Source organism: Stenella coeruleoalba, assembly GCF_951394435.1.
Source record: "Stenella coeruleoalba genome assembly, chromosome: 10".
Taxonomy (NCBI): domain Eukaryota; kingdom Metazoa; phylum Chordata; class Mammalia; order Artiodactyla; family Delphinidae; genus Stenella; species Stenella coeruleoalba.
Window position 1 is genome coordinate 57271901 of NC_137156.1, and position 22683 is coordinate 57294583.

Consider the following 22683-nt stretch of genomic DNA (forward strand, 5'->3'; position numbering starts at 1 on the left):
CGTCCGGAGCCTGTGCTCCGCAACGGGAGAGGCCACAACAGTGAGAGGCCCGCGTACCACACACACACACACAAAAATCACTGTGGCACATTTGTGTGAATCTATTTCTGGTTTCTCTGTTCTGTTTTTGTGTGTGTGTGTATGTGTGTATGTCTGTCCCTCTGCCTATACCACACTGTCTTGATTACTGTAACTATGTAAGTCTTTAAATTGGATGGTATGAATCCTTCAACTTTGTTCTTTTTATTTAAAATTATTTTTATTTATTTTATTTTTGACTGCATTGGGTCTTTCTGGTGCACAGGCTTCTCATTGTGGTGGCTTCTCTTGTTGTGGAGCAGGGGCTCTAGGTACACAGGCTTCAGTAGTTGTGGCTCGAGGGCTCTAGAGCGCAGGCTCAGTAGTTGGGGCACACAGGCTTAGTTGCTCTGCGCCGTGTGGGATCTTCCTGGACCAGGGCTCAAACCCGTGTTCCCTGCATTGGCAGGCAGATTCTTAACCACTGCACCACCAGGGGAGCCCTGTTCATCTTCTTTACTATGGTGTTGATTATTCTAGGGCCTTCCCTTTTCATGTAAACTTTAGAGTAAGCTTGTCTATGTGTACAGAATACTTTGCCAGGAGTGTGATAGGAATTGCCTTAAACCTATATGTAGTCAATTTGGGGAGTATTGAGATCTTTACTGTGTTGATTTTTCGAATCCATGAACATGGTAAGTCTCCAGTTATTTAGGTCTTTTTTGTTTTCTTTGTTTGGTATTTTGTAATTTTCAGCATATAGATCCTGTTCATATTTTACTGGATTTATACCTAAATGTTTCATTTTGGGGGAGCAATTGTGTTTTAAGATTTTGGTTTCCACTTGATTGTTGTTAGTATATAGAAATGCAGTTGGTTTTTGTGTGTTGACCTTTTATCTTGCAACCTTGCTAAACTCTTTTATTAGTTTTAGAAGCTTTTCTTATATAGATGGTCATGACATCTACAAACAGGGACAGTTTTATTTCTTCTTTTCCAATCTGGATGCCTTTTATTTCTTTTTCTTGCTTTATTGTGTTGTCTAGGACTTCCAGTGCTATGTTGAATAAAAGTGATAAGAATGAACATCTTAGCCTTTTTCCCAATCTTAGAGGGAAGGCAGTCTTTCACCAGTATGATGTTAGCTGTAAGGTTTTTTTTTTTTGTAGATGTTCTTTATGAGGTTGAAGAAGTTCCCCTCTATTCCTAGTTTGCTAAGAGCTTTTTTATCATGAATGGTGTTGAATTTTTATAAAGTGTTTTTGTGTCAGTGGATATGCTCATATGATTTTTCTTCTTTAGCCTGTTGATACAGTGTATTACATTGATTTTTTTTTTTAATTGTACCAGCCTTGCATACTTGGAATACATACTACTTGGTTGTGGTGTAGTATCTATTGCTGGATTCAATTGGCTAACATTTTGTTAAGGATTTTGCAGCTAAGTGCATGAGAGGTATTGGTCTGTAGTTATTTTGTTTTGTTTTGTTTTTTCTTGTGATGTCTTTGTTTTGTTTTGGTGTTGGTAATACTGGCTTCATGAAATGAGTTGGAAAGTGCTCCTGCTTCTTCCTTCTTTTCTAAATTGTTGAACTATGAGTTAAAATTGTTTGTAGTATGTAGTATTCCCTTTTTTAAAAAGATCAAGATATGTCACTTAACATAAAACTAACGATTTTTTTAATATCTTTATTGGAGATATAATTGCTTTACAATGTTGTGTTAAAAACTAACCATTTTTTAAGTGTACAGTTTAGTTTTTTTTAGTATATTCACAGTGTTTTGCATCCATCATCATTGTCTAATTCCAGAGCATTTTCCTCACCCCAGAAAGAAATTGTACCCATTAAGCATTAACCTCCCATTTTCCTCTTCTCCCAGCCCCTGGTAACTACTAATCTGTTTTCTGTGTCTATGGATTTGCCTGTTCTATGGACATTTCATATATATGGAGTCATACAATATGTGGTCTTTTGTGATTGGTTTACTTCACATAGTATGTTTTCAAGGTTCCTCCCTTGGCTCATGACTCCATTACTCTTACCTCTGCTTTCATTGTCTCATCTTCTCTGACACTGACCCTCCTTCGTCTCTTTTATAAAGACCCTTGTAATTAAATTGGGCCCACCCAGATAATCCAGGATCATCTTTCCATCCTTAATTTAATAACATGTGCCAAGTCTTTTTGCCATTTATGGTAACATTCACAGGTCTCAAGGATTAGGATGTGGTCACCTTTGGGGGGCGGGTATTATTCTACCTACCACACAGATTTTAGAGCTTTTATTATTATTCCACTTCTCCCTGAAGCTCTGTTCTTTTTTTCAGTCTGTTTTCTCTCTGCTGTTTAGATTGAGTAAAATTATTGATCTTATCCTCAAGTTCACTGAATTTATCCTGTTATCTCTATTTTTCTATTGAGCTTCTCCAGCAGGTTTTATATTTTGGAAATTATATGTTTTAGTTGTATAATTTCCAGTTGGTGCTTTTTTTTTTTAGTAACTTCTGTTTCCTTATTGAGGCTTTTCTATTTTTTTATTTTGTTTTAAGATAATTCTTAACTGTTTGTTGAAGCACTTTTATGATGGCTGCTTTAAAATTCTTGTCAGATAATTCCAACTAGTAATTCATTTTGGTGTTTCTATCAGTGTGATTGTCTTTTCTCATTCAAGTGTGTTTTTCCTGGTTCTTGGTGTGACGATGTGATTTTCCTTTTTTAAATCGTGTGATGGACATTTAGGATATTAATGTTAGGAGACTCCTGATCCTATTTAAAATTTCTATTTTAGTAGGCAGTTACTCTGCTTAGATTTAATGTGTAAGTCCTGGCCTCCTTTTGTGAGCTATGTAATTCTTATGATAAGTGAGTTTTCAGAGCTCTGGCAGTGTTATTATCTTCTGCTTTATTCTTCTGGCACAGCAGGACTCCTATTTAATCTCTGCAGGTGTTACCTTGGTTGACAGGTGGGTGTGGGTCTGGTTCCCCCCCTTCTGCCCCCCACCCCCTCTGCTGCTGCTGTGGGCAGATTGGCTGGATGTTGCCCAGGTGTGGGGCAGGGACCTAGTTGCCCCTGTGGTGCATCTGGCCTGCTGCTGTCTGGGTGTGGGGTGGAGGCCCTGCTGATGCTGATGCTGTGGTGGGCTGGGTGGATTGTCCTGGATAAGGATCGGGAAATCTGTCTTCTAGGTTGCTACTGAGCTTCCCCTTTCACAGTCCTTTGGCTAGAAAGGATTTTTCTCATTTGTCTGTTTGTCTATCCCTGTTGGTTCCAGGAAGCAGGCTGTTCTGGTGCCCACTCATGGATATGTGCGAGATAAAAGAAAAACCCAGGGAGCTTACAGTAGTGCTTTTCCTCACATCCTGAGGGTCCTAGCCAGCCCATCTGCTTCTTTCCACCTTTCAGATTGTCTTTATGATTGTTGAATTATTTCTAAGGTATTTAGTTGTATTTAGAGGAGAAGAGCAGGGAAATGTGAGCCTACACCATCATATTCTAGAACTTCTGGAACTCAAGCAACTTTTATTTGTGTGTGTGTGTGTGTGTGTGTGTGTGTGTGTGTATTTATTGACAATTCTATGAAATGGTCAAGGCTTTTGCTTTTATTGACACCCTACTTTTTAGAGTGTTTCTCTGCATTTTTTGTTGAGTGTAAGAATAAGTTAAGAATTATTCTCTTGTTTAAATTGTGTAGGAATTTAAAATGTCTTGTTTTTATCTACCCCTCTACATATTTACTTACTTATATATTTATCTTTAGGGAGTGGAGCAACGGCTGTGGTCCAAGCAGCATATTGTGCCCCTAAAAAGGAGAAAGTGGCGATCAAACGGATAAACCTTGAGAAATGTCAAACTAGCATGGATGAACTCCTGGTATGCACTTCTCGTATTTCTTGTATATTCATGTTAAAGTGGGAAATAACTTGAAGTTTTTTGTTTTTTATTTTTTAAAAAGGTTTGTGATTTTTTCATTAATAAGTAATGCTTATTGTAAAATTTATAAAATCCAGGTAAGTAGAAAAAAATTATAGTCCTCTCATTCTGAGATTGACACTTGCTATATGTGCACATTTAAACATCTTTGTATTTTCATAATAATGTAACCATATACTTGTTCCTTCAATTAAAAATTTATCATAGAATTCTTTGTATGTCTATAAATATGAATTAATGTAGCTTTCAATATGTATGTAGTGTTCTGTTGAATACTTTATCTAACCTGTTCTCTAGTATTGGATGATTTTTGTTTCCTCTTTGTTGTTATAAACAATGCTTGCTTACTTCTCACTTTCCTTAAAATAGTGTCATGCAATTGTGATTTCTGGGTCAAATGAAATACCTTTAAAAGGCTTTAGCCTTCTAGGAACATGGTACCAACCTGCATTCCGACCATTGTTGCAGGATGAGGGGTAGAATGACCCCCCAGCAGCATTGGCTTCTCCAAGGGCTAGGGTCAGGGAGAAGAAAGGGTATCCCAAGGATCCACAGCTGCATGAGATGTTCTGTGGCGTTAAAAGCTAGCCACACAGGGATTGTTCTGTACTTTTATGCTCCATGACACCTAGAGTAGTTTTTAAGTATATAGTAAGTACTCAGCAAGGGAAATGAAATAGTTTTTCCAAATCATTTAATTTTTTAAATCCTCAGTTTCTTTGGTTTAAATTGGAAATAATATCTGTTTCTGCTTTGTGTACCTCATGAGGTTTTTCTTTTTTCTTTTTTTTAATAAATTTATTTATTTATTTATTTATGGCTGCGTTGGGTCTTCGTTGCTGCGCATGGGCTTTCTCTAGTTGCGGTGAGCGGGGGCTACTCTTTGTTGCGGTGTGCGGGCTTCTCATTGCGGTGGCTTCTCTTGTTGCAGAGCACGGGCTCTAGGCAGGCGGGCTCTAGAGTGCAGGCTCAGTAGTTGTGGCGCACGGGCTTAGTTGCTCCGCGGCATGTGGGGTCTTCCGAACCAGGGATCGAACCCGTGTCCCCTGCATTGGCAGGCGGATTCTTAACCACTGCGCCACCAGGGAAGTCCCTTATGAGGTTTTTCTTGAAGATTGAATGAATAGTACTTGAAAACCATAAACTGCCACACAAATATGAACTAATATTGTTATATTGTTAAGTAATTTCTCTAAGATCATGTACAGCTAATAGTAGAAAGGACAGGAACTAAGACTGGTATGATCTATCAGTCCTGGATTGGGTTTAATTTCTGGTGTAGTCTGTAGTGAGTATTTAGGGAATAATTGGAATAAAGTAAAAGATAATAGAATTATATATTGAACTTTCAGCAGATGAGACAAATGTATTTCTTCAGGAGTTGGTAATGCATAAGCAGAAGCTGAAGAGTTGGGGTGCTGGAGTGATCTAGAGCTGTCTTTGGTGAGAGAACACACACTTGGAAGGAGATGCTGATTGAAACGCTATGTGACAAACTTGGATTTACAGATGCAAGCAATACCTTAGAGCACCATTTGGGCATTTGAACTGCAGTGATCATAAAAGAAGTCTAAATTGTAAATTAATTCTTATTGTTAAAGAAAAACAATATTTAAAAAAATTTTTTTTCACATCTTTATTGGAGTATAATTGCTTTACAGTGTTGTGTTTGTTTCTGCTGTACAACAGATTGAATCAGCTATACGTATACATACATCTCCATATCCCCTCCCTCTTCAGCATCCCTCCCAGCCTCCCTATCCCATCCCTCTAAGTCATCACAAAGCATCGAGTTGATCTCCCTGTGCTATGCAGCAGCTTCCCACTAGCTATCTGTTTTACATTGGGTAGTGTTATATATGTCAGTGCTACTCTCTCACTTCATCCCAGCTTCCCCTCCCCCCCCCCGTGTCCTCAAGTCCATTCTCTATGTCTGTTTCTTTATTCCTGCCCAGCCACTAGGTTTATTAGTACCGCTTTTTTAGATTCCATATATATGCGTTAGCATACGGTATTTGGAAAAAACTTTTTTTTTTTTGCGGTATGCGGGCCTCTCACTGTTGTGGCCTCTCCCGTTGCGGAGCACAGGCTCTGGACGCGCAGGCTCAGCGCGGCTCATGGGCCCAGCCGCTCCGCGGCATGTGGGATCTTCCCCGGACCGCGGCACGAACCCGTGTCCCCTGCATCGGCAGGCAGACTCTCAACCACTGCGCCACCAGGGAAGCCCCATACTAAGCTTTTGATGTTGTGATTTTAAATTTTATTTTCAAAACTGTCTTTATTATTATGCAGAAAGGATGCTCTGGGTTCTCCAGAGAGTACTGATGTAAACCAATTACAGGTGTGTAATGTGTGTGACAGTTACTAGTGAGGACGCAGTATATTGCTCCTTTCTCTTGTCAAAATGTTTTCTTGTCTGACAGCCTTTGCTAAGTGTGATCACAAAATCGGCTGTCAAATCTTACTACATTTATTTTCTCCAGAGATTTTACTCACAGACTTTTCTCTGAGAAAGGCAACTATGTAATATATTGAGATTTTTCTCTCCTCTGGTAGATGCTAGGACTAGATTCATTGAACAAACATCTGAGGGGACCATTAAGAGGCTTAAGATGTCTTTTCTTCTGCCAAGAGGCTCACAATCTAGTTGAAGGCTCTTGCCTGCTGTACATGGCAGAGTGTGACAAATGCCTAGGAAAGGTATAAGTACTGTGTTGAAATAAGAGGAAGAAGGGAGCTACCAGTTATGAAAGTGGAGGCCTTTGTGGAGATGTTTGTGTCCTGGGCCACCTGGGCTGGGAAGACTTTGAAGAGGCAGAGGTGGAGACCCTGCTGGGCAGGGGTTTAAGATCAGCAAAGAATAGCATATTATATATTAACATTATGAATATATATGATATTATATATTAATATAACTGAAATATTTTTATAAAACAATTTTTTTTGAGCATTTCTTTTTTTTTTTAACATCTTTATTGGGGTATAATTGCTTTACAATGGTGTGTTAGTTTCTGCTTTATAACAAAGTGAGTCAGTTATACATATACATGTTCCCATATCTCTTCCCTCTTGCATCTCCTCCCTCCCACCCTCCGTATCCCACCCATCCAGGCGGTCACAAAGCACCGAGCTGATCTCCCTGTGCTATGTGGCTGCTTCCCACTAGCTATCTACCTTACGTAAAACAATTCTTAATTATGTGGAATGCGCTCTGATTTTCTATCCTATTTTTGTTTGTCTGGTTTTTTTTTAATGTGATCCACTAAATTTATTTAATGGCCCATATGAGTTGCATCCCATAGGTTGAAGAACACAAAGAGATATTGAGACTAAATTCAGGCAGTGACAGTGATAATGGAAAGGAAGACACAAATTCCCTACACATTTATAGATGGAAAAATTGTTAGTACTAGAATGAGCACTCTATGAGGGCAGGGACTGTTCACTCTGAATGAGTGAATGAATAAATTAACATTACTTGGGGACTGACTGAATAGTGTGAAGTGGAGGAAAACCACCTACGTTGGAGTAATCAGAAAACCAGGGAGTAAATAGTAGAAATCAAGATGAGTGAGTTTCAAGAAGTAATGAACAGTCCATCATTAAAACATGGCTTCAGGTGGAGAACTGAAAATTCCAGACAAAAGATCTGGTATTAGCAGACAATAAAGGACTTTCAGGAAAGCATTTTCATGAGTAGGGGTGGAATCACTTATGAGTGTTGAGGAAGTTGCTGGGAAATTTGAGTCAGAATGAATATACCACTCTTGCAGAGCACTTAATATGTATATTTTTTCTTTTTGAAAGGAAAGGGAAAAGGGTAACTCCAAGGGGAATTAAGAGGAATAGAAGAGAAGAAATGGAATATTTAAGGCCTTTTTTACCTTTAAAATTTATGGCTCTCCTGCTAGCCTCCTTTTTTTTGTTGTGGTTGTTTTTTGTTTGTTTTTATTAATTTTTTTTAGTTGTAGTTGATTTACAGTGTTTCAGGTGTACAGCAAAGTGATTGAGTTATACATACATATATATATATGTATATGTATACTTTTTCAGATTCTTTTCCATTATGGGTTATTACAGAATATTGAATATAGGTCCCTGTGCTATACAGTAGGTCTTTATTGTTTATCTGTTTTATATATAGTAGTGTGTATCTGTTGATCTCAAATTCCCAATTTGCCCCCCGCCATAGTCTCCTTTTAGAAAACCCTTTGTAGTACTCTTTTTTCCAGGATTAAGCTCAAAACCTTTTGCTTAACATTTAAGACCTTGGACCATTTGACCCCAGCTCTTTGCATTGTCACTCCCCTATGTGATTTCTGTCTCTTTCACCTCTCCTGTCCAGTTAGTCACCAAGCCCTATTGTTTATACCTCTTTAGTATCATCTCGACTCTTCCCTTTCTTTTCATTCATATTACCACTTATTTTTTTTAACTTTTTATTTTGTGATAGTCTCAACCTTACAGAAGAGCTGCTAAAGCAGCATAGAAAGTTCCCATATGCTGTTCACCCAACATCTCCTAAGAGTAACATAACCATAGTACAGTAATCTAAACTGAGAAATTAGCTGTTTATCGTTTTTCAGGCCATTATCATCTCACCCAGCTCATGGCAACAACCTTGAACAGAGTCTTTCCCTTTAGTCTTGCCTTCTCTCTTTTATTTTCTACATTACAGCCAGAGTGATTTTTATGAAAAAATAAATATAGTTAAACCTTTGATGCCTTTCCATTGCTGTTAGGATGAAGCCTAAATTATTGAACACAGTTACAAGCTCCTTTATGATACGGTCCCAGGTAATTAAACAATCAAAACCCCTAAAAACATATTTATCTTTCCTATTTCAGTGTCAGTGTAGTAAAACTTCTTATAGGAAGCTTTCCCTGATTGTCACTCCTAATTTTTGGTAATTCACCTCTCCGATGAAATCATGTAGTGTTTAGTACTTCTCCTATCAGACTTTCTTCATCTGTGTTATTAATTAGTATTTGTCTGACTTCTTCACCAGACTGTAAGTTTCATGAGGGTTCACCATTGTGGTCAAGCACCTAGGACTGTGCCTGGCACAGAGTAGGCATTTGGTAAATTTCTGTTGAAAGCATGAACTGCTTAACCTTAGACAGGTTTACTCCTGTGTCCTAAAATCTGTCTTGCTTATTTCATCCTCTTTTTGTAATTTTATGTGCTTTGCACCTTGTACTGCTACAACATCCCACATCCTGCAGAACTAAACGTAGTTCCCACCTTCTCTGTGAAGACTTCTTGCCTGCCTTAACTGTTCTTTCCTCTGGATTCTTGTAACATTTACTATCTTTACTGCTCATTTGGCACATATATGCTGTTCTCTTTCTATTCCCTCTTATATGTACATATCTTATCTCTTCAAATCCTGTATAACTATGTCAGTAGGCAGGTGTTTACTTTAGTTCTTCTTCCTTATCCTTCATATTTACTTACCTTTTAGTATGGAAGACTGTGCTAGTAACTTAGTGGGTAGCAAAAATGCACACAACAAAGTCCTTGCCGTAAAAGAATTTACATTCAAGTAGAGAAAATGAGAATGGAAAAACTAGTGTTTATTGAACACTTCTTATGAATCAGGGATTATGGGCAACTTTTACACAATTGATCTTACTGAACAAATACCAAGGGCATAGGGCAAGTATTAATACATCAGTAAGTAAAAAGCTATATAAAGTGCTATAGGATTTTATTCATTCAGCAAATATTTATTGAGGGTATACTGTGTGCCAGGCACAATAAGGGCCAGTATACAGAATCTGACCTCTCATTGAGCTACAGTTTTGTGAGGGATGCAGAAAAATAAATAGGCAATTACAGCATCGTATGATAATTCCCACCATGTGTATGAGTCCACTTTTAAGTACTTGCCTTCTTGGAGTTGTCAGTCTAGCAGGGAAGGACAGACAAATAAGCATCCAATGTACTATCCAGTACATATGTGCTGTGATGTAAGGAGATATGCACAGAGCTTGGAAGCCGAGAGAAGGGACACCTAACTAACTCAACCTGGGAAGTTGGGAGGAACTGGTATTTTGGCTGAGATCAGAAGGAAGAATTGGTGTTTTCAGCTAGGTGAAAATGAAGGAAGTGTATTTGAGGCAGAGGGAGCAACAGGGTTAAATTTAAATGTCCATGGTTAGAAGAAGCATGGCTCACTTGAAGTTACTTTGGCTGGATCATAGGACTGGGGTATGTTGGGGGTAGGGGTCAGTGAAGGCAGTAGGAATGATGGAGAGGTAAGCAGGGCCCTGATCACACAGGGCTTTTATAAGGCATTTTATCACACCAAATCTAATTTAAATTCATTAAATTCGAATGAGATAGTATAAGCTGAGACTTTGGGCTCAGGTGTCTACTTTGGATTTAGTTCATGGCCTCTTTAAAGTGGGAACCGTTAATCATTTCACAAAAATGATGTGAAACAGTGTTTTGGAGAAGAAAGACAAACAAACAAACCACCCTTTGTTTATTAGTATTGATAATTATCCTCTGTGACTGTAAAACCTGATTTCCCAAGATGGTTCTTTAAGGGCACCTGGAAGTAAAAATATGTGTCCCAGTGGAGGCCTCTGTGGTGCTGTGGCAGGGTGTGATAAATAGTGCATGTTTTTGGTTTCAGAGATCGCTAGTTTAACAAGTGAAAGGAGCAAGAGTCAGAATGGACTGAGGGAAACCAAGCGGTTTTTTTGGTTTAACCATTCTTGCAGAGGTCAGGCATGAAAATCCCAGAAAGGTTGTGACATAGTCTTTGGAATTCCCAGATCTGGATTCAGTAACTTCTAGTGTTGTTTTAGCCTTGCATATAATGAATTACCATTTTTTCTCTTCTTTGTAGAAAGAAATTCAAGCCATGAGTCAGTGCCATCATCCTAATATTGTGTCTTACTACACGTCTTTTGTGGTAAAAGATGAGCTGTGGCTAGTCATGAAGCTACTAAGTGGAGGTGAGTAGAGTACAATGAAATGTCAACTTCCATGGTTTGGAAAATTTATACAAATGTTTTTCTTGTTTTGGTTTTCATGGACATTTACATTTGAGGAGATACTGAGAATAAAGTATCTAATGATAATAGTGCATAAGGTGAGACAAGTTTCACATGTTGCATTTGTTTGTCATGCCTCTTCAATTACTCTTAATCTAGGATGGTTCCCTCCTACTTCCTCTCTTCCATGAGGCAGACTTACTGAAGGGTCTGGTCTGAAGGGTCTATCTTGTCCCACATTCTGAATTTTTTTTTTTAACATCTTTATTGGAGTATAATTGCTTTATATTGTTGTATTAGTTGCTGCTGTATAACAAAGTGAAGCAGCTATATGTATACATATATCCCCATATCCCCTCCCACTTGCGTCTCCCTCCCACACTCCTTATCCCACCCCTCTAGGTGGTCACAAAGCACCGAGCTGATCTCCTTGTGCTATGTGGCTGCTTCTCACTAGCTATCTATTTTACATTTGTTAGTGTATTTATGTCAATGTCACTCTCTCACTTCGTCCCAGCTTACCTTTCCCCCTCCTCGTGTCCTTAAGTCCACTCTCTGTGTCCTTGTCTTTATTCCTGTCCTGGCCTTAGGTTCTTCAGAACGAGTTGTTTTTTCTTAGATTCCATATATATGTGTTAGCATACGATATTTGTTTTTCTCTTTCTGACTGACTTCACTCTGTGTGACAGACTCTAGGTCCATCCACCTCACTACGAATAACTCAATTTCGTCTCTTTTTATGGCTGGGTAATATGCCATTGTATATATGTGCCACATCTTCTTTATCCATTCATCTGTCAATGGACACTTAGGTTGCTTCCATGTCCTGGCTAGTGTAAATAGAGCTGCAATGAACATTGTGGTATATGACTCTTTTTGAGTTATGGTTTTCTCAGGGTATATGCCCAGTAGTGGTATTGCTGGGTCATATGGTAGTTCTGTTTTTAGTTTTTTAAGGAACCTCCATACTGTTCTCCATAGTGGCTGTATCAATTTATATTGCCACCAACAGTGTAGGAGGGTTCCCTTTTCTCCACACCCTCTCCAGCATTTGTTGTTTGCAGATTTTTTGATGATGGCCATTCTGACCGGTGTGAGATGATACCTCATTGTAGTTTTGATTTGCATTTCTCTAATGATTAGTGATGTTGAGCATCCTTTCATGTGTTTATTGGCAATCTGTATATCTTATTTGGAGAAATGTCTATTTAGGTCTTCTGCCCAATTTTGGATTGAGTTGTTTGTTTTCTTGATATTGAGCTGCATGAGCTGCTTGTATATTTTGGAGATTAATCCTTTGTAAGTTACTTCGTTTGCAAATATTTTCTCCCATTCTGAGAGTTGTCTTTTTGTCTTGTTTATGGTTTCCTTTGCTGTGCAAAAGCTTTTGAGTTTCATTAGGTCCCATTTGTTTATTTTTGTTTTATTTCCATTTCTCTAGGAGATGGGTCAAAAAGGATCTTGCTGTGATTTATGTCATAGAGTGTTCTGCCTATGTTTTCCTCTAAGAGTTTTATAGTGTCTGACCTTACATTTAGGTCTTTAATCCATTTTGAGTTTATTTTTGTGTATGGTGTTAAGGAGCATTATAATTTCATTCTTTTACATGAAGCTGTCCAGTTTTCCCAGCACCACTTATTGAAGAGGCTCTCTTTTCTCCATTGTATATTCTTGCCTCCTTTATCAAAGATAAGGTGACCATATGTGCGTGGGTTTATCTCTGGGCTTTCTATCCTGTCCCATTGATCCATATTGCTGTTTTTGTGCCAGTACCATACTGCCTTGATTACTGTAGCTTTGTAGTATAGTCTGAAGACTGGAAGCCTGATTCCTCCAGCTCTGTTTTTCTTTCTCAAGATTGCTTTAGCTATTTGGGGTCTTTTTTGTTTCCATACAAATTGTGAAATTTTTTTGTTCTAGTTCTGTGAAAAATGCCAGTGGTAGTTTCATAGGGATTGTGTTGAACCTGTAGATTGCTTTGGGTAGTATAGTCATTTTCACAATGTTGATTCTTCCAATCCAAGAACATGGTGTATCTCTCCATCTGTTTGTATCATCTTTAACTTCTTTCATCAGTGTCTTACAGTTTTCTGCATACAGGTCTTTTGTCTCCTTAGGTAGGTTTATTCCTAGGTATTTTATTCTTTTTGTTGCAGTGATAAATGGGAGTGTTTCCTTAATTTCCCTTGCAGATTTTTCATCATTAGTGTATAGGAATGCAAGATATTTCTGTGCATTAATTTTGTATCCTGCTACTTTACTAAATTCATTGATTAGCTCTAGTAGTTTTCTGGTAGCAGCTTTAGGATTCTCTATGTACAGTATCATGTCATCTGCAAACAGTGACAGTTTTACTTATTCTTTTCCAATTTGGGTTCCTTTTATTTCTTTTTCTTCTTTGAGTGCTGTGGCTAAAACTTCCAAAACTATGTTGAATAATAGTGGTGAGAGTGGGCAACCTTGTCTTGTTCCTGATCTTAGTGGAAATGGTTTCAGTTTTTCACCATTGACAACAATGTTCACTGTGGGTTTGTCATATATGCCCTTTATTATGTTGAGGTAAATTCCATCTATGCCTACTTTCTGGAGGGTTTTTATCATAAATGTGTGTTGAGTTTTGTCAAAAGCTTTTTTCTGCATCTATTGAGATTATCATATGGTTTTTATCCTTCAGTTTGTTAATATGGTGTATCACATTGATTTGCATATATTGAAGAATCCTTGCATTCCTGGGATAAACCCCGCTTGATCATGGTGTATGATCCTTTTACTGTGCTGTTGGATTCTGTTTGCTAGTATTTCGTTGAGGATTTTTGCAACTATGTTCATCAGTGATATTGGCCTATAGTTTTCTTTTTTTGTGACATCTTTATCTGGTTTTGGTGTCAGGGTGATGGTAGAATGAGTTTGGGAGTGTTCCTCCCTCTGCTATATTTTGGAAGAGTTTGAGAAGGATAAGTGTTAGCTCTTCTCTAAATGTTTGATAGAATTCACCTGTGAAGCCATCTGGTCCTGGGCTTTTGTTTGTTGGAAGATTTTTAATCACAGTTTCAATTTCAGTGCTTATGATTGGTCTGTTTATATTTTCTATTTCTTCCTGGTTCAGTCTCGGAAGGTTGTGCTTTTCTAACTAAGAATTTGTCCATTTCTTCCAGATTGTCCATTTTATTGGCATGTATTTGCTGATAGTAATCTCTCATGATCCTTTGTATTGCTGCAGTGTCAGTTGTTACTTCTCCTTTTTCATTTCTAATTCTGTTGATTTGAGTCTTCTCCCTTTTTTTCTTGATGAGTCTGGCTAATGGTTTATCAATTTTTTTAATCTTCTTAAAGAACCAGCTTTTAGTTTTATTGATCTTTGCTATCGTTTCTTTCATTTCTTTTTCATTTATTTCTGATCTGATCTTCATGATTTCTTTCCTTCTGCTAACTTTGGGGGTTTTTTGTTCTTCTTTCTCTAGTTGCTTTAGATGTAAGGTTAGGTTGTTCATTTGAGATTTTTCTTGTTTCTTGAGGTAGGATTGTATTGCTATAAACTTCCCTCTTAGAACTGCTTTTGCTACATCCCATAGGTTTTGGGTTGTCATGTTTTCATTGTCATTTTTTTTAGGTATGTTTTGATTTCCTCTTTGATTTCTTCATTGATCTCTTGGTTATTTAGTAGCATATTTTTTAGCCTTATGTGTTTGTATTTTTTACAGTTTTTTTCCTGTAATTGATATCTAGTCTCATAGCATTGTGGTCGGAGAAGATACTTGATATGATTTCAGTTTTCTTAAATTTACAAAGGCTTGATTTGTGACCCAAGATATGATCTATCCTGGAGAATGTTCTGTGCGCACTTGAGAAGAAAGTGTAATCTGTTTTTGGATGGAATGTCCTATAAATATCAATTAAATCCATCTTGTTTAATGTGTCATTTAAAGCTTGTGTCCTTATTTATTTTCATTTTGGTTGATCTGTCCATTGGTGAAAGTGTGGTGTTGAAGTCCCCTACTATTATTGTGTTACTGTGGATTTCCCCTTTTATGGCTGTTATCATTTGCCTTAAGTATTGAGGTGCTCGTATGTTGGGTGCATAAATATTTACAGTTGTTATATCTTCTTGGATTGATCCCTTGATCATTATGTAGTGTCCTTCTATGTCTCTTGTAATAGTCTTTATTTTAAAGTCTATTTTGTCTGATATGAGAATTGCTACTCTAGCTTTCTTTTGATTTCCATTTGCATGGAATATGTTTTTCCATCAACACACTTTCAGTCTGTATATGTCCCTAGGTCTGAAGTGGGTCTCTCGTAGACAGCATATATACGGGTCTTGTTTCTGTATCCATTCAGCCAGTCTGTGTGTTTTGGTTGGAGCATTTAATCCATTTACATTTAAGGTAATTATCGATATGTATGTTCCTATTACCATTTTCTTAATTGTTTTGGGTTTGTTACAGTAGGTCTTTTCCTTCTCTTGTGTTTCCTGCCTAGAGAAGTTCCTTTAGCATTTGTTGTAAAGCAGGTTTGGTGGTGCTGAATTCTGTTAGCTTTTGCTTGTCTGTAAAGGTTTTAATTTCTCCTTTGAATCTGAATGAGATCCTTGCTGGATAGAGTAATCTTGGTTGTAGGTTTTTCCCTTTCATCACTTTAAATATATCCTGCCACTCCCTTCTGGCTTGCAGAGTTTCTGCTGAAAGATCAGCTGTTAACCTTATGAGGATTCCCTTGTATGTTATTTGTTGCTTTTTCCTTGCTGCTTCAATATTTTTTCTTTGTATTTAATTTTTGATATTTTGATTTAATATGTGTCTTGGTGTGTTTCTCCTTGGATTTATCCTGTATGGGTTTTCTGCACTTCCTGGACTTGATCAACTATTTCCTTTCCCGTATTGGGAAATTTTCAGCTATAATCTCTTCAAATATTTTCTCAGTCCCTTTCTTTTTCCCTTCTTCTTCTAGGACCCCTATAATTTGAATGTTGGTGTGTTTAATGTTGTCCCAGAGGTCTCTGTAACTTTCCTCAATTCTCTTCATCCTTTTTTCTTTATTCTGCTCTGTGGTAGTTATTTCCACTATTTTATCTTCCAGGTCACTTACCTGTTCTTCTGCCTCAGTTATTCTGCTGTTGATTCCTTCTAGAGAATTTTAAAATTTCATTTATTGTGTTGTTCATCATTGTTTATTTGCTCTTTAGTTCTTCTAGGTCCTTATTAAATGTTTCTTGTATTTTCTCCATTCTATTTCCAAAATTTTAGATCATCTTTACTATCATTACTCTGAATTCTTTTTCAGGTAGACTGCCTATTTCCTCTTCATTTGTTTAGTCTGGTGGGTTTTTACCTTGCTCCTTCATCTGCTGTGTATTTCTCTGTCTTCTCATTTTGCTTAACTTACTGTGTTTGGGGTCTCCTTTTTGCAGCCTACAGGTTTGTAGTTCCCGTTGTTTTTGGTGTCTGCCCCCAGCGGGGATGGTTGGTTCAGTGGGTTGTGTAGGCTTCCTGGTGGAGGGGACTGGTGCCTGTGTTCTGGTGGATGAGGCTGGATCTTGTCTTTCTGGTGGGCAGGTCCACGTTTGGTGGTGTGTTTTGGGGTGTCTGTGACCTTATGATTTTAGGCAGCCTCTCTGCTAATGGGTGGGGTTGTGTTCCTGTCTTGCTAGTTGTTTGGCATGGGGTGTCCAGCACTGGAGCTTGCTGGTCGTTGAGTGGAGCTGGGTCTTAGCATTGAGATGGAGATCTCTGGGAGAGCTCTTGCCGATTGATATTATGTGGGGCTGGGAGGTCTCTGGTCAACCAATGTCCTGAACTCGGCTCTCCCACCTCAGAGGCTCAGGCCTGACAGCCAGCCGGACCACCAAGACCCTGTCAGCCACACGGCTTTTGGAAGTCTGAGGTCCTCTGCCAGCGTTCAGTCGGTGTTCTGTAGGAGTTGTTCCACACATAGATGTAATTTTGATGTATTTGTGGGGAGGAAGGTTATCTCCACGTCTTACTCCTCCGTTATCTTGAAGGTTTCTCTCTTCACACTATTTAGTTTTGAAGTGTTCCATACTCACAGATCAATCAAGGAAAAGCTTGAGGGCAGATTTAGGGAAATCTTCCATTACTCCTGTTGCTAGAGGATCTACATTTCATGTTTTTTCCTTTGTGCTTAGTCTAGTTTCACTTGCTCATAGAGTACTACGTGCAGTGGCCTTCTTCCTGGCAATTCAGACAAAGAGTTTCTAGCATGAAATGTATCAGGCTGCACCTGATACTTGAGCTTGGCGGGCTGTGTGCAGAAGCTCTGCACATGACACCTTGGCTCAGCGGGGCCATGTGCAGAGATGTTGTGCCTGGCCCTGTGAGCTGGAGCCTTAAGCAGCACTAGCAGCACGCAGCTACTCCACATTCTGGATTTAACTGGTTATTTCTTCCTGGTGATGTTTAACCTGATTTATATTCCTCTGTTTCCTACAAATTAAAACAAGACCCTAAGTGTTGTTTGGACAGAATATTTTGTAGGTGATGCTGTGTACTTCATATTGCATCACATCAGGAAGTAGTATTTGCTATCTGGTTGTATCTTTAATGGTGATATTAATTTTGATTGCTTAAGATTATGACAGCCAGGCCTCTCCATGGAAAAGTAAGCTTTATTTCCCTTTGCAGCAAGCAAGTATTCTGTGGGATGATACTTTGGCACTGTGAGTATCCAGTTCCCCAGTCTTTTGTCTAATGATTTTTAGCATCCATTAACAATCCTTGCTTGTCTCAATTAGTTTTGTCAGGGGTTGCAGAATGGTAATTTTTCCCATTGTGCCTTTTTTTTTTTTTTTTTTTTTTTTACATTTATAAACTGGCATTCTTCTCTGTAAAGGAACTTTCCCTTATTAACTGGGGCTTTTTGGTTAACCTATACTGTAGTTCCTACTGAAAAGGCAAGATAAATGTGTTTTTTTAAGGACCAATTTTCGGAGTAAAAAGTTAGTTTAATAATCACTGCCAGTGATTTTTTTTTTTTCCTTTTTCCCATTGAGTAATGCTTTCATTTTTTGGAGTATCACTATATAGACTCAAGGATTTTTATATATTCTGTGTCTTTCTCAGCTATAGTCTATTCTTTTGATGCTCAGGTTATCCAAAATTTTGTCAGTGGGAGTCCCTTCAAGCTTTCTGTTGTGTCCTTTTGACATGAATCCATCAATCTTTGATAACTTCCTTGATTTTTAGTTCAGGATAAAGGTTCACATTTATATTGCTTTTCTTAGAATCAGTGAATATTCTAAGGAGCCCTGATCCTTTTTATGGGGAGTGGTATTTAGAAAGTATAACTTGGATTCTTGGGATGCTCATTGCTGCTACTTTGTCATTGTTTCTAGTTGAAAGAGCTTGGAAATATATTGTAGCATATTAAAAATAAGTCATAATTTGACAGTTCAAGTTTAATATTACAGACGTTTAAAACTTTAAAATTATATTTGAATCTCTACTCTTACACAGAAAATCTTGTTTCCCCCATATTAACATAATTAATTACATACTTTATCCTGCACTATTATATTTACAATTATTTCTGCTTTAGTCCTTAGAATAAAGTGTAAGTATTGCTGATTGCAAACAGTGGACCCTTGGTATGTATAGATTGAAGATTTTGTTATGGTTACTGAAATACCCATGCCATGTGGTAAATTAGACATTTTCTTATGGCATGGATTTGAATGATGTGGCAAGATGGAGAGGACAAGTGAGTGATGGAGCTGCCTGACTTTCCCATCACTGTGCGACTTGTTTGCATATATATTTTATGTGGAAGCATGATCTTCCATTTTGGATTGTAGGGTTACACAAAAGAGAATCCATGTTTATTTGCCATGTCAACACCATTACTCATTGAGCACCTTACTTACCCAGAGAGGCTTTAAAGGAAAGTCGTAGGCTTTAGAATTAAATTCCAGGTTTTCTACTTAGCAGTTGTGTCACTGGGCAAACTTTTTCAACTCTTTGAACCTATTTTCTTGTCTGTTAAATGGGGATGCCTTTCTGCATTTCAGGGTATTGGGGAGGAGTAAATGAGATGACTATGCAAAGCATCCCTCACTATGCTGACATGTAATAGGTGCACAAGAAATTTTAATCATTAATAATAATAATCCCTTGTTATTTGATGCTTTTCAGTGTAGCCAGAATCACCTTTTTGTTTCAATCCCATTAGTGACACACTGGAGAAACTGGATTACTTTGTTAAAGGCCCTGTTCATATGATGATTGGAAGCCTTGCTAACACCAACCACCTTTCAAGATGGTGGTCAAGCATGGTTCTTTCAGTATGGACAGATATGGGAATATTAGGTAATATTGTATCTTTCGTTTTTGATCACCTACAGCATAATTTTCTTTATATGTAATTTACAAAAATGTATAATACAAAGTTTTTAATGTTTTGCTAATAGGTCCTCTGATGAACAGGAATAAGTTGTCTGCTTAATTCTGTTATCCATAGCTGTATGCCAGCCCACCCTTTCTGCTACTCCTAAGCAGAATGCCTTAAAAAAATTTTTTTTTTTAAAGAATTCCCGTTCCTCTCTCAGTGAGTATATGTCCTGATCACAGAAAGGGCAGGATATGTAGCGGAGTGGGATGTCTTTTCAGTGTACTTCTCTGTTCCTCCTGGTCTTAAGTTTCCTGGGATGGTGCCCAATTTTTCTAGCATAGCACCCAGCAGATTTCCTGGTTGATAATTTTCAAATATATTCCAGGCATTAATTCTTTTTATAATTACTTATAATTTTATGAGTCAACTTAATCTTATATCTAAATGTTTACTTTTAAAATATTAAAAATTTTACATCTTTTTCAAGAAAATGTAATCTTTTGTAGTTATAAAGTAAATACATATTCAAACTGAAGAGATACATTAAGTAATATTTAGAAAACAAAAGATAGAACTAAGCACAACTTAAAAAAATTTTTTTTAAATAGGAGGAAACTGTCAAGATAGCTCAATTAAAAAGCCTTTCATCAAATGCTTATTGATTACCAATACACTGGTGAATCAAACCATCAGTTCCTTGCTATTATGGGGCTTATAGCTAATAAGTAAAAGTTATAATTAAGTAATTATAAGGGTGTAGAGTGCCATGAAGAAGTATCAGGTATCATGGGAATAAGTACCAGGAGAACCTAACTTTATTGAGGGAGAATGGCTGTGGCAAGATAGACAGAGACTGCCTTTAGGAGGTGATGTTCTTCAGGAGACCTGAAGAATAGGTAATAATTAGCCAGGTGAAATGGGAGGTGGAGGTGGTATCGGGAAGAATGGGAGAAGGAATCCAGAGATAGAGGGAACACTGTACTGAGAGTGACTGGAGGCAGGATAGAGCAGTGTGGTGTGTCCTGGGAACTGATGGGGGATCATAGCTGGAGCAGAGAGAGTGAGAGGAGGGGACCATTGAGAAGCAGGGGCTCCGTTTGAATAATTTAAAAATGTAAATAGCCAGAGTTAATAGAAGTATGTTTAGGCTACATTCTTCTATATTCGCTTCCTCAGCCAAAATATTTAAATCAGAAGCATATTTTTGATGTAGCAACATTGTACTGATATAGAATTTAATAAGCTCATTAAATGTAAAATGAATTGCAACTGGCAGTCTTAAGCCCATCGACCAAATGGACAACATGGTCAAAATAAGTTTAAGTGTGTCAATATTATAATTATTTTGTAATGCTCCCTTATGACTATAATATTCTTATCTTTTGTTAATTAAATAATTAGAACTCTGATTTTGAGTGTTGGAATTTATTAGTATAGAAAGTTAATCTTTAGAAATTAGAATCACTTTCTATCTAAATAGCTGTTTCTACCATTTATTAGCACCAAATTGCAATATAAGATTTTTAGAAATCAAAGTAATTAAGAAAGCTTCTGAAGATTTTGCTGGAGCCTGCGACCGAGTGGGAGTGGAGTGGAGTGGCTGTTGTTGCCGACTCTTTCCTCCTCCCCACGGTCCAGCCAGCTGGTTGATTAGGCCATCGGCCCTCAAGCTGAGACTTGTCTCTTATTTAGTTCTGGGGAGTGCCTGGCCGACATGAGTGATGTAGAGGAGAACAACTTCGAGGGCAGAGTGTCTCACTCTCAGTCAAAATCTCCAGCGGGAACTCCTGCTCATGTAAAATTGGAGAGCAGGTCAGGATCTCGTAGTCCATCAAGAGTTTCCAAACACTTTGAATCCCATCTCAATCAAGATCAAAATCCAGGTCGAGGTCAAGGAGGCATTCTCATAGACGTTACACTTGATCCAGATCCCATTCTCACTCTCATAGGAGACGACCTCGAAGTAGGTCCTATACACCAGAATACCAGCGTCGAAGGAGCCAAAGTCATTCTCCAGTGTTTAACCGGAGAAGACATACAGGCAGCAGGGCAAATCCAGATCCCAACACTTGTCTAGGAGTGTTCGGCCTCAGTTTGTACACAACAGAGAGAGATCTTCTCGATATGGACCATTGAGTGGTGTCAATGTGGTTTATGACCAGCGAACTAGACGATCACGAGGGTTTGCTTTTGTTTATTTCGAGAGAATAGATGACTCAAAGGAGGCTATGGAAAGGGCAAATGGAGTGAAACTGGACAGTAGAAGAATTCGTGTAGATTATTCTATCACCAAGAGAGCTCACACACCTACACCAGACATATACATGGGCAGACCAACTCATAGTGGTGGAGGTGGAGGAGGTGGCAGACGTCGAGATCCTAACCGTGATAGAGGATATGATCGTGGGTACGGCAGATATGAAGACTGTGATTACGAGTACAGAAGAAGATCACCTTCTCCGTACTATAGTCAATACAGATCACGATCAAGATCTCGTTCCTATTGATAAACAGAGTAGTTGCAGTTGAGGACATCTTTTTCTCTTTCTCTTTTTTTGTTTAATTCTGGATTTCCCCAAGCTTCTGATCCTTCCTACTCCTTAAAAAGAACCCTTAAAAAAATCTTTGGTTTATTTAGCTTCTACACTTTGTCAATTGTATTGCTGTTTTCTACCCCTTTTATTATATTCTTAAAGATGTAATTGTTGTCATTTTGGGTAGTTGAACATCTTGAGTAAAAAAGGAAACCCCAGTGTTATGCTTTTGTAAATGATTTTTTGTTTGTTTTTTGCTTTTACAGAAAATTAACTCCTGCCTAATCAAATGAGGAAAGAAATGGTCTTTTTAAAGCTTCTTTTGTGTTAGATATTGTATTAGCTGCATTTACTACAGACTCCTTTTTAAACTTTCTTTTGGGGAAGTTAGTAACATATAAAGTAGTTCAGTCATGTCAGGTTTGTCTGGGGTGGCATGGAGCAATCAAATAGTTGAGTGTAGAAAGTTTGAAGCTATAGAAGAAAACACTTGGTCATTTCTTTTGAAGAATGGAATTTTTGAACCCTAAAAATTATGTCGTTTTTTAGAGATAAAAACCTTGTGGACTCCTACAAAACATGTTGTATTTAAAATACATTTGTTAAAACTTCAAAATGTTAAGTGTGATTTTTGTGTTGAAATTATTGAAGTTTAATCAGTGCAGGACAAGCCTTATTATTTAGAGCAGTTGTATGCTTTGCTGTTAGAAATTTTGGTATTGGGAAAATGGTTTAAGCAGGCTATTGTATAGAGTCCTTAGAAATAGTGAGGGGAAAGGTAGTCTCCTTTCAAATAAAAGTTAATTTCTTTGGGGAAAAAAAAATAAGAAAGCTTCTAAAAGGAAAAGATGA

The 22683-nt window shown here is 37.8% G+C and overlaps 1 protein-coding gene and 1 pseudogene across 2 annotated transcripts in view; both read left to right on the forward strand.

The window, feature by feature from the left end:
• The window catches only part of OXSR1 (oxidative stress responsive kinase 1), a 100400-nt gene that overhangs the window by 12643 nt on the left and 65074 nt on the right, over positions 1 to 22683 (forward strand). The window contains exons 2-3 of the mRNA XM_079934513.1: positions 3777 to 3889; positions 10810 to 10918. Of these exons, the coding sequence (XP_079790639.1) occupies positions 3777 to 3889; positions 10810 to 10918 (222 nt within the window). The remainder of the gene's footprint in view (positions 1 to 3776; positions 3890 to 10809; positions 10919 to 22683) is intronic.
• On the forward strand, positions 21012 to 22088 carry LOC307192542 (transformer-2 protein homolog alpha-like; annotated as a pseudogene). The gene has a single exon. The product of its transcript is annotated as a transformer-2 protein homolog alpha-like (transcript).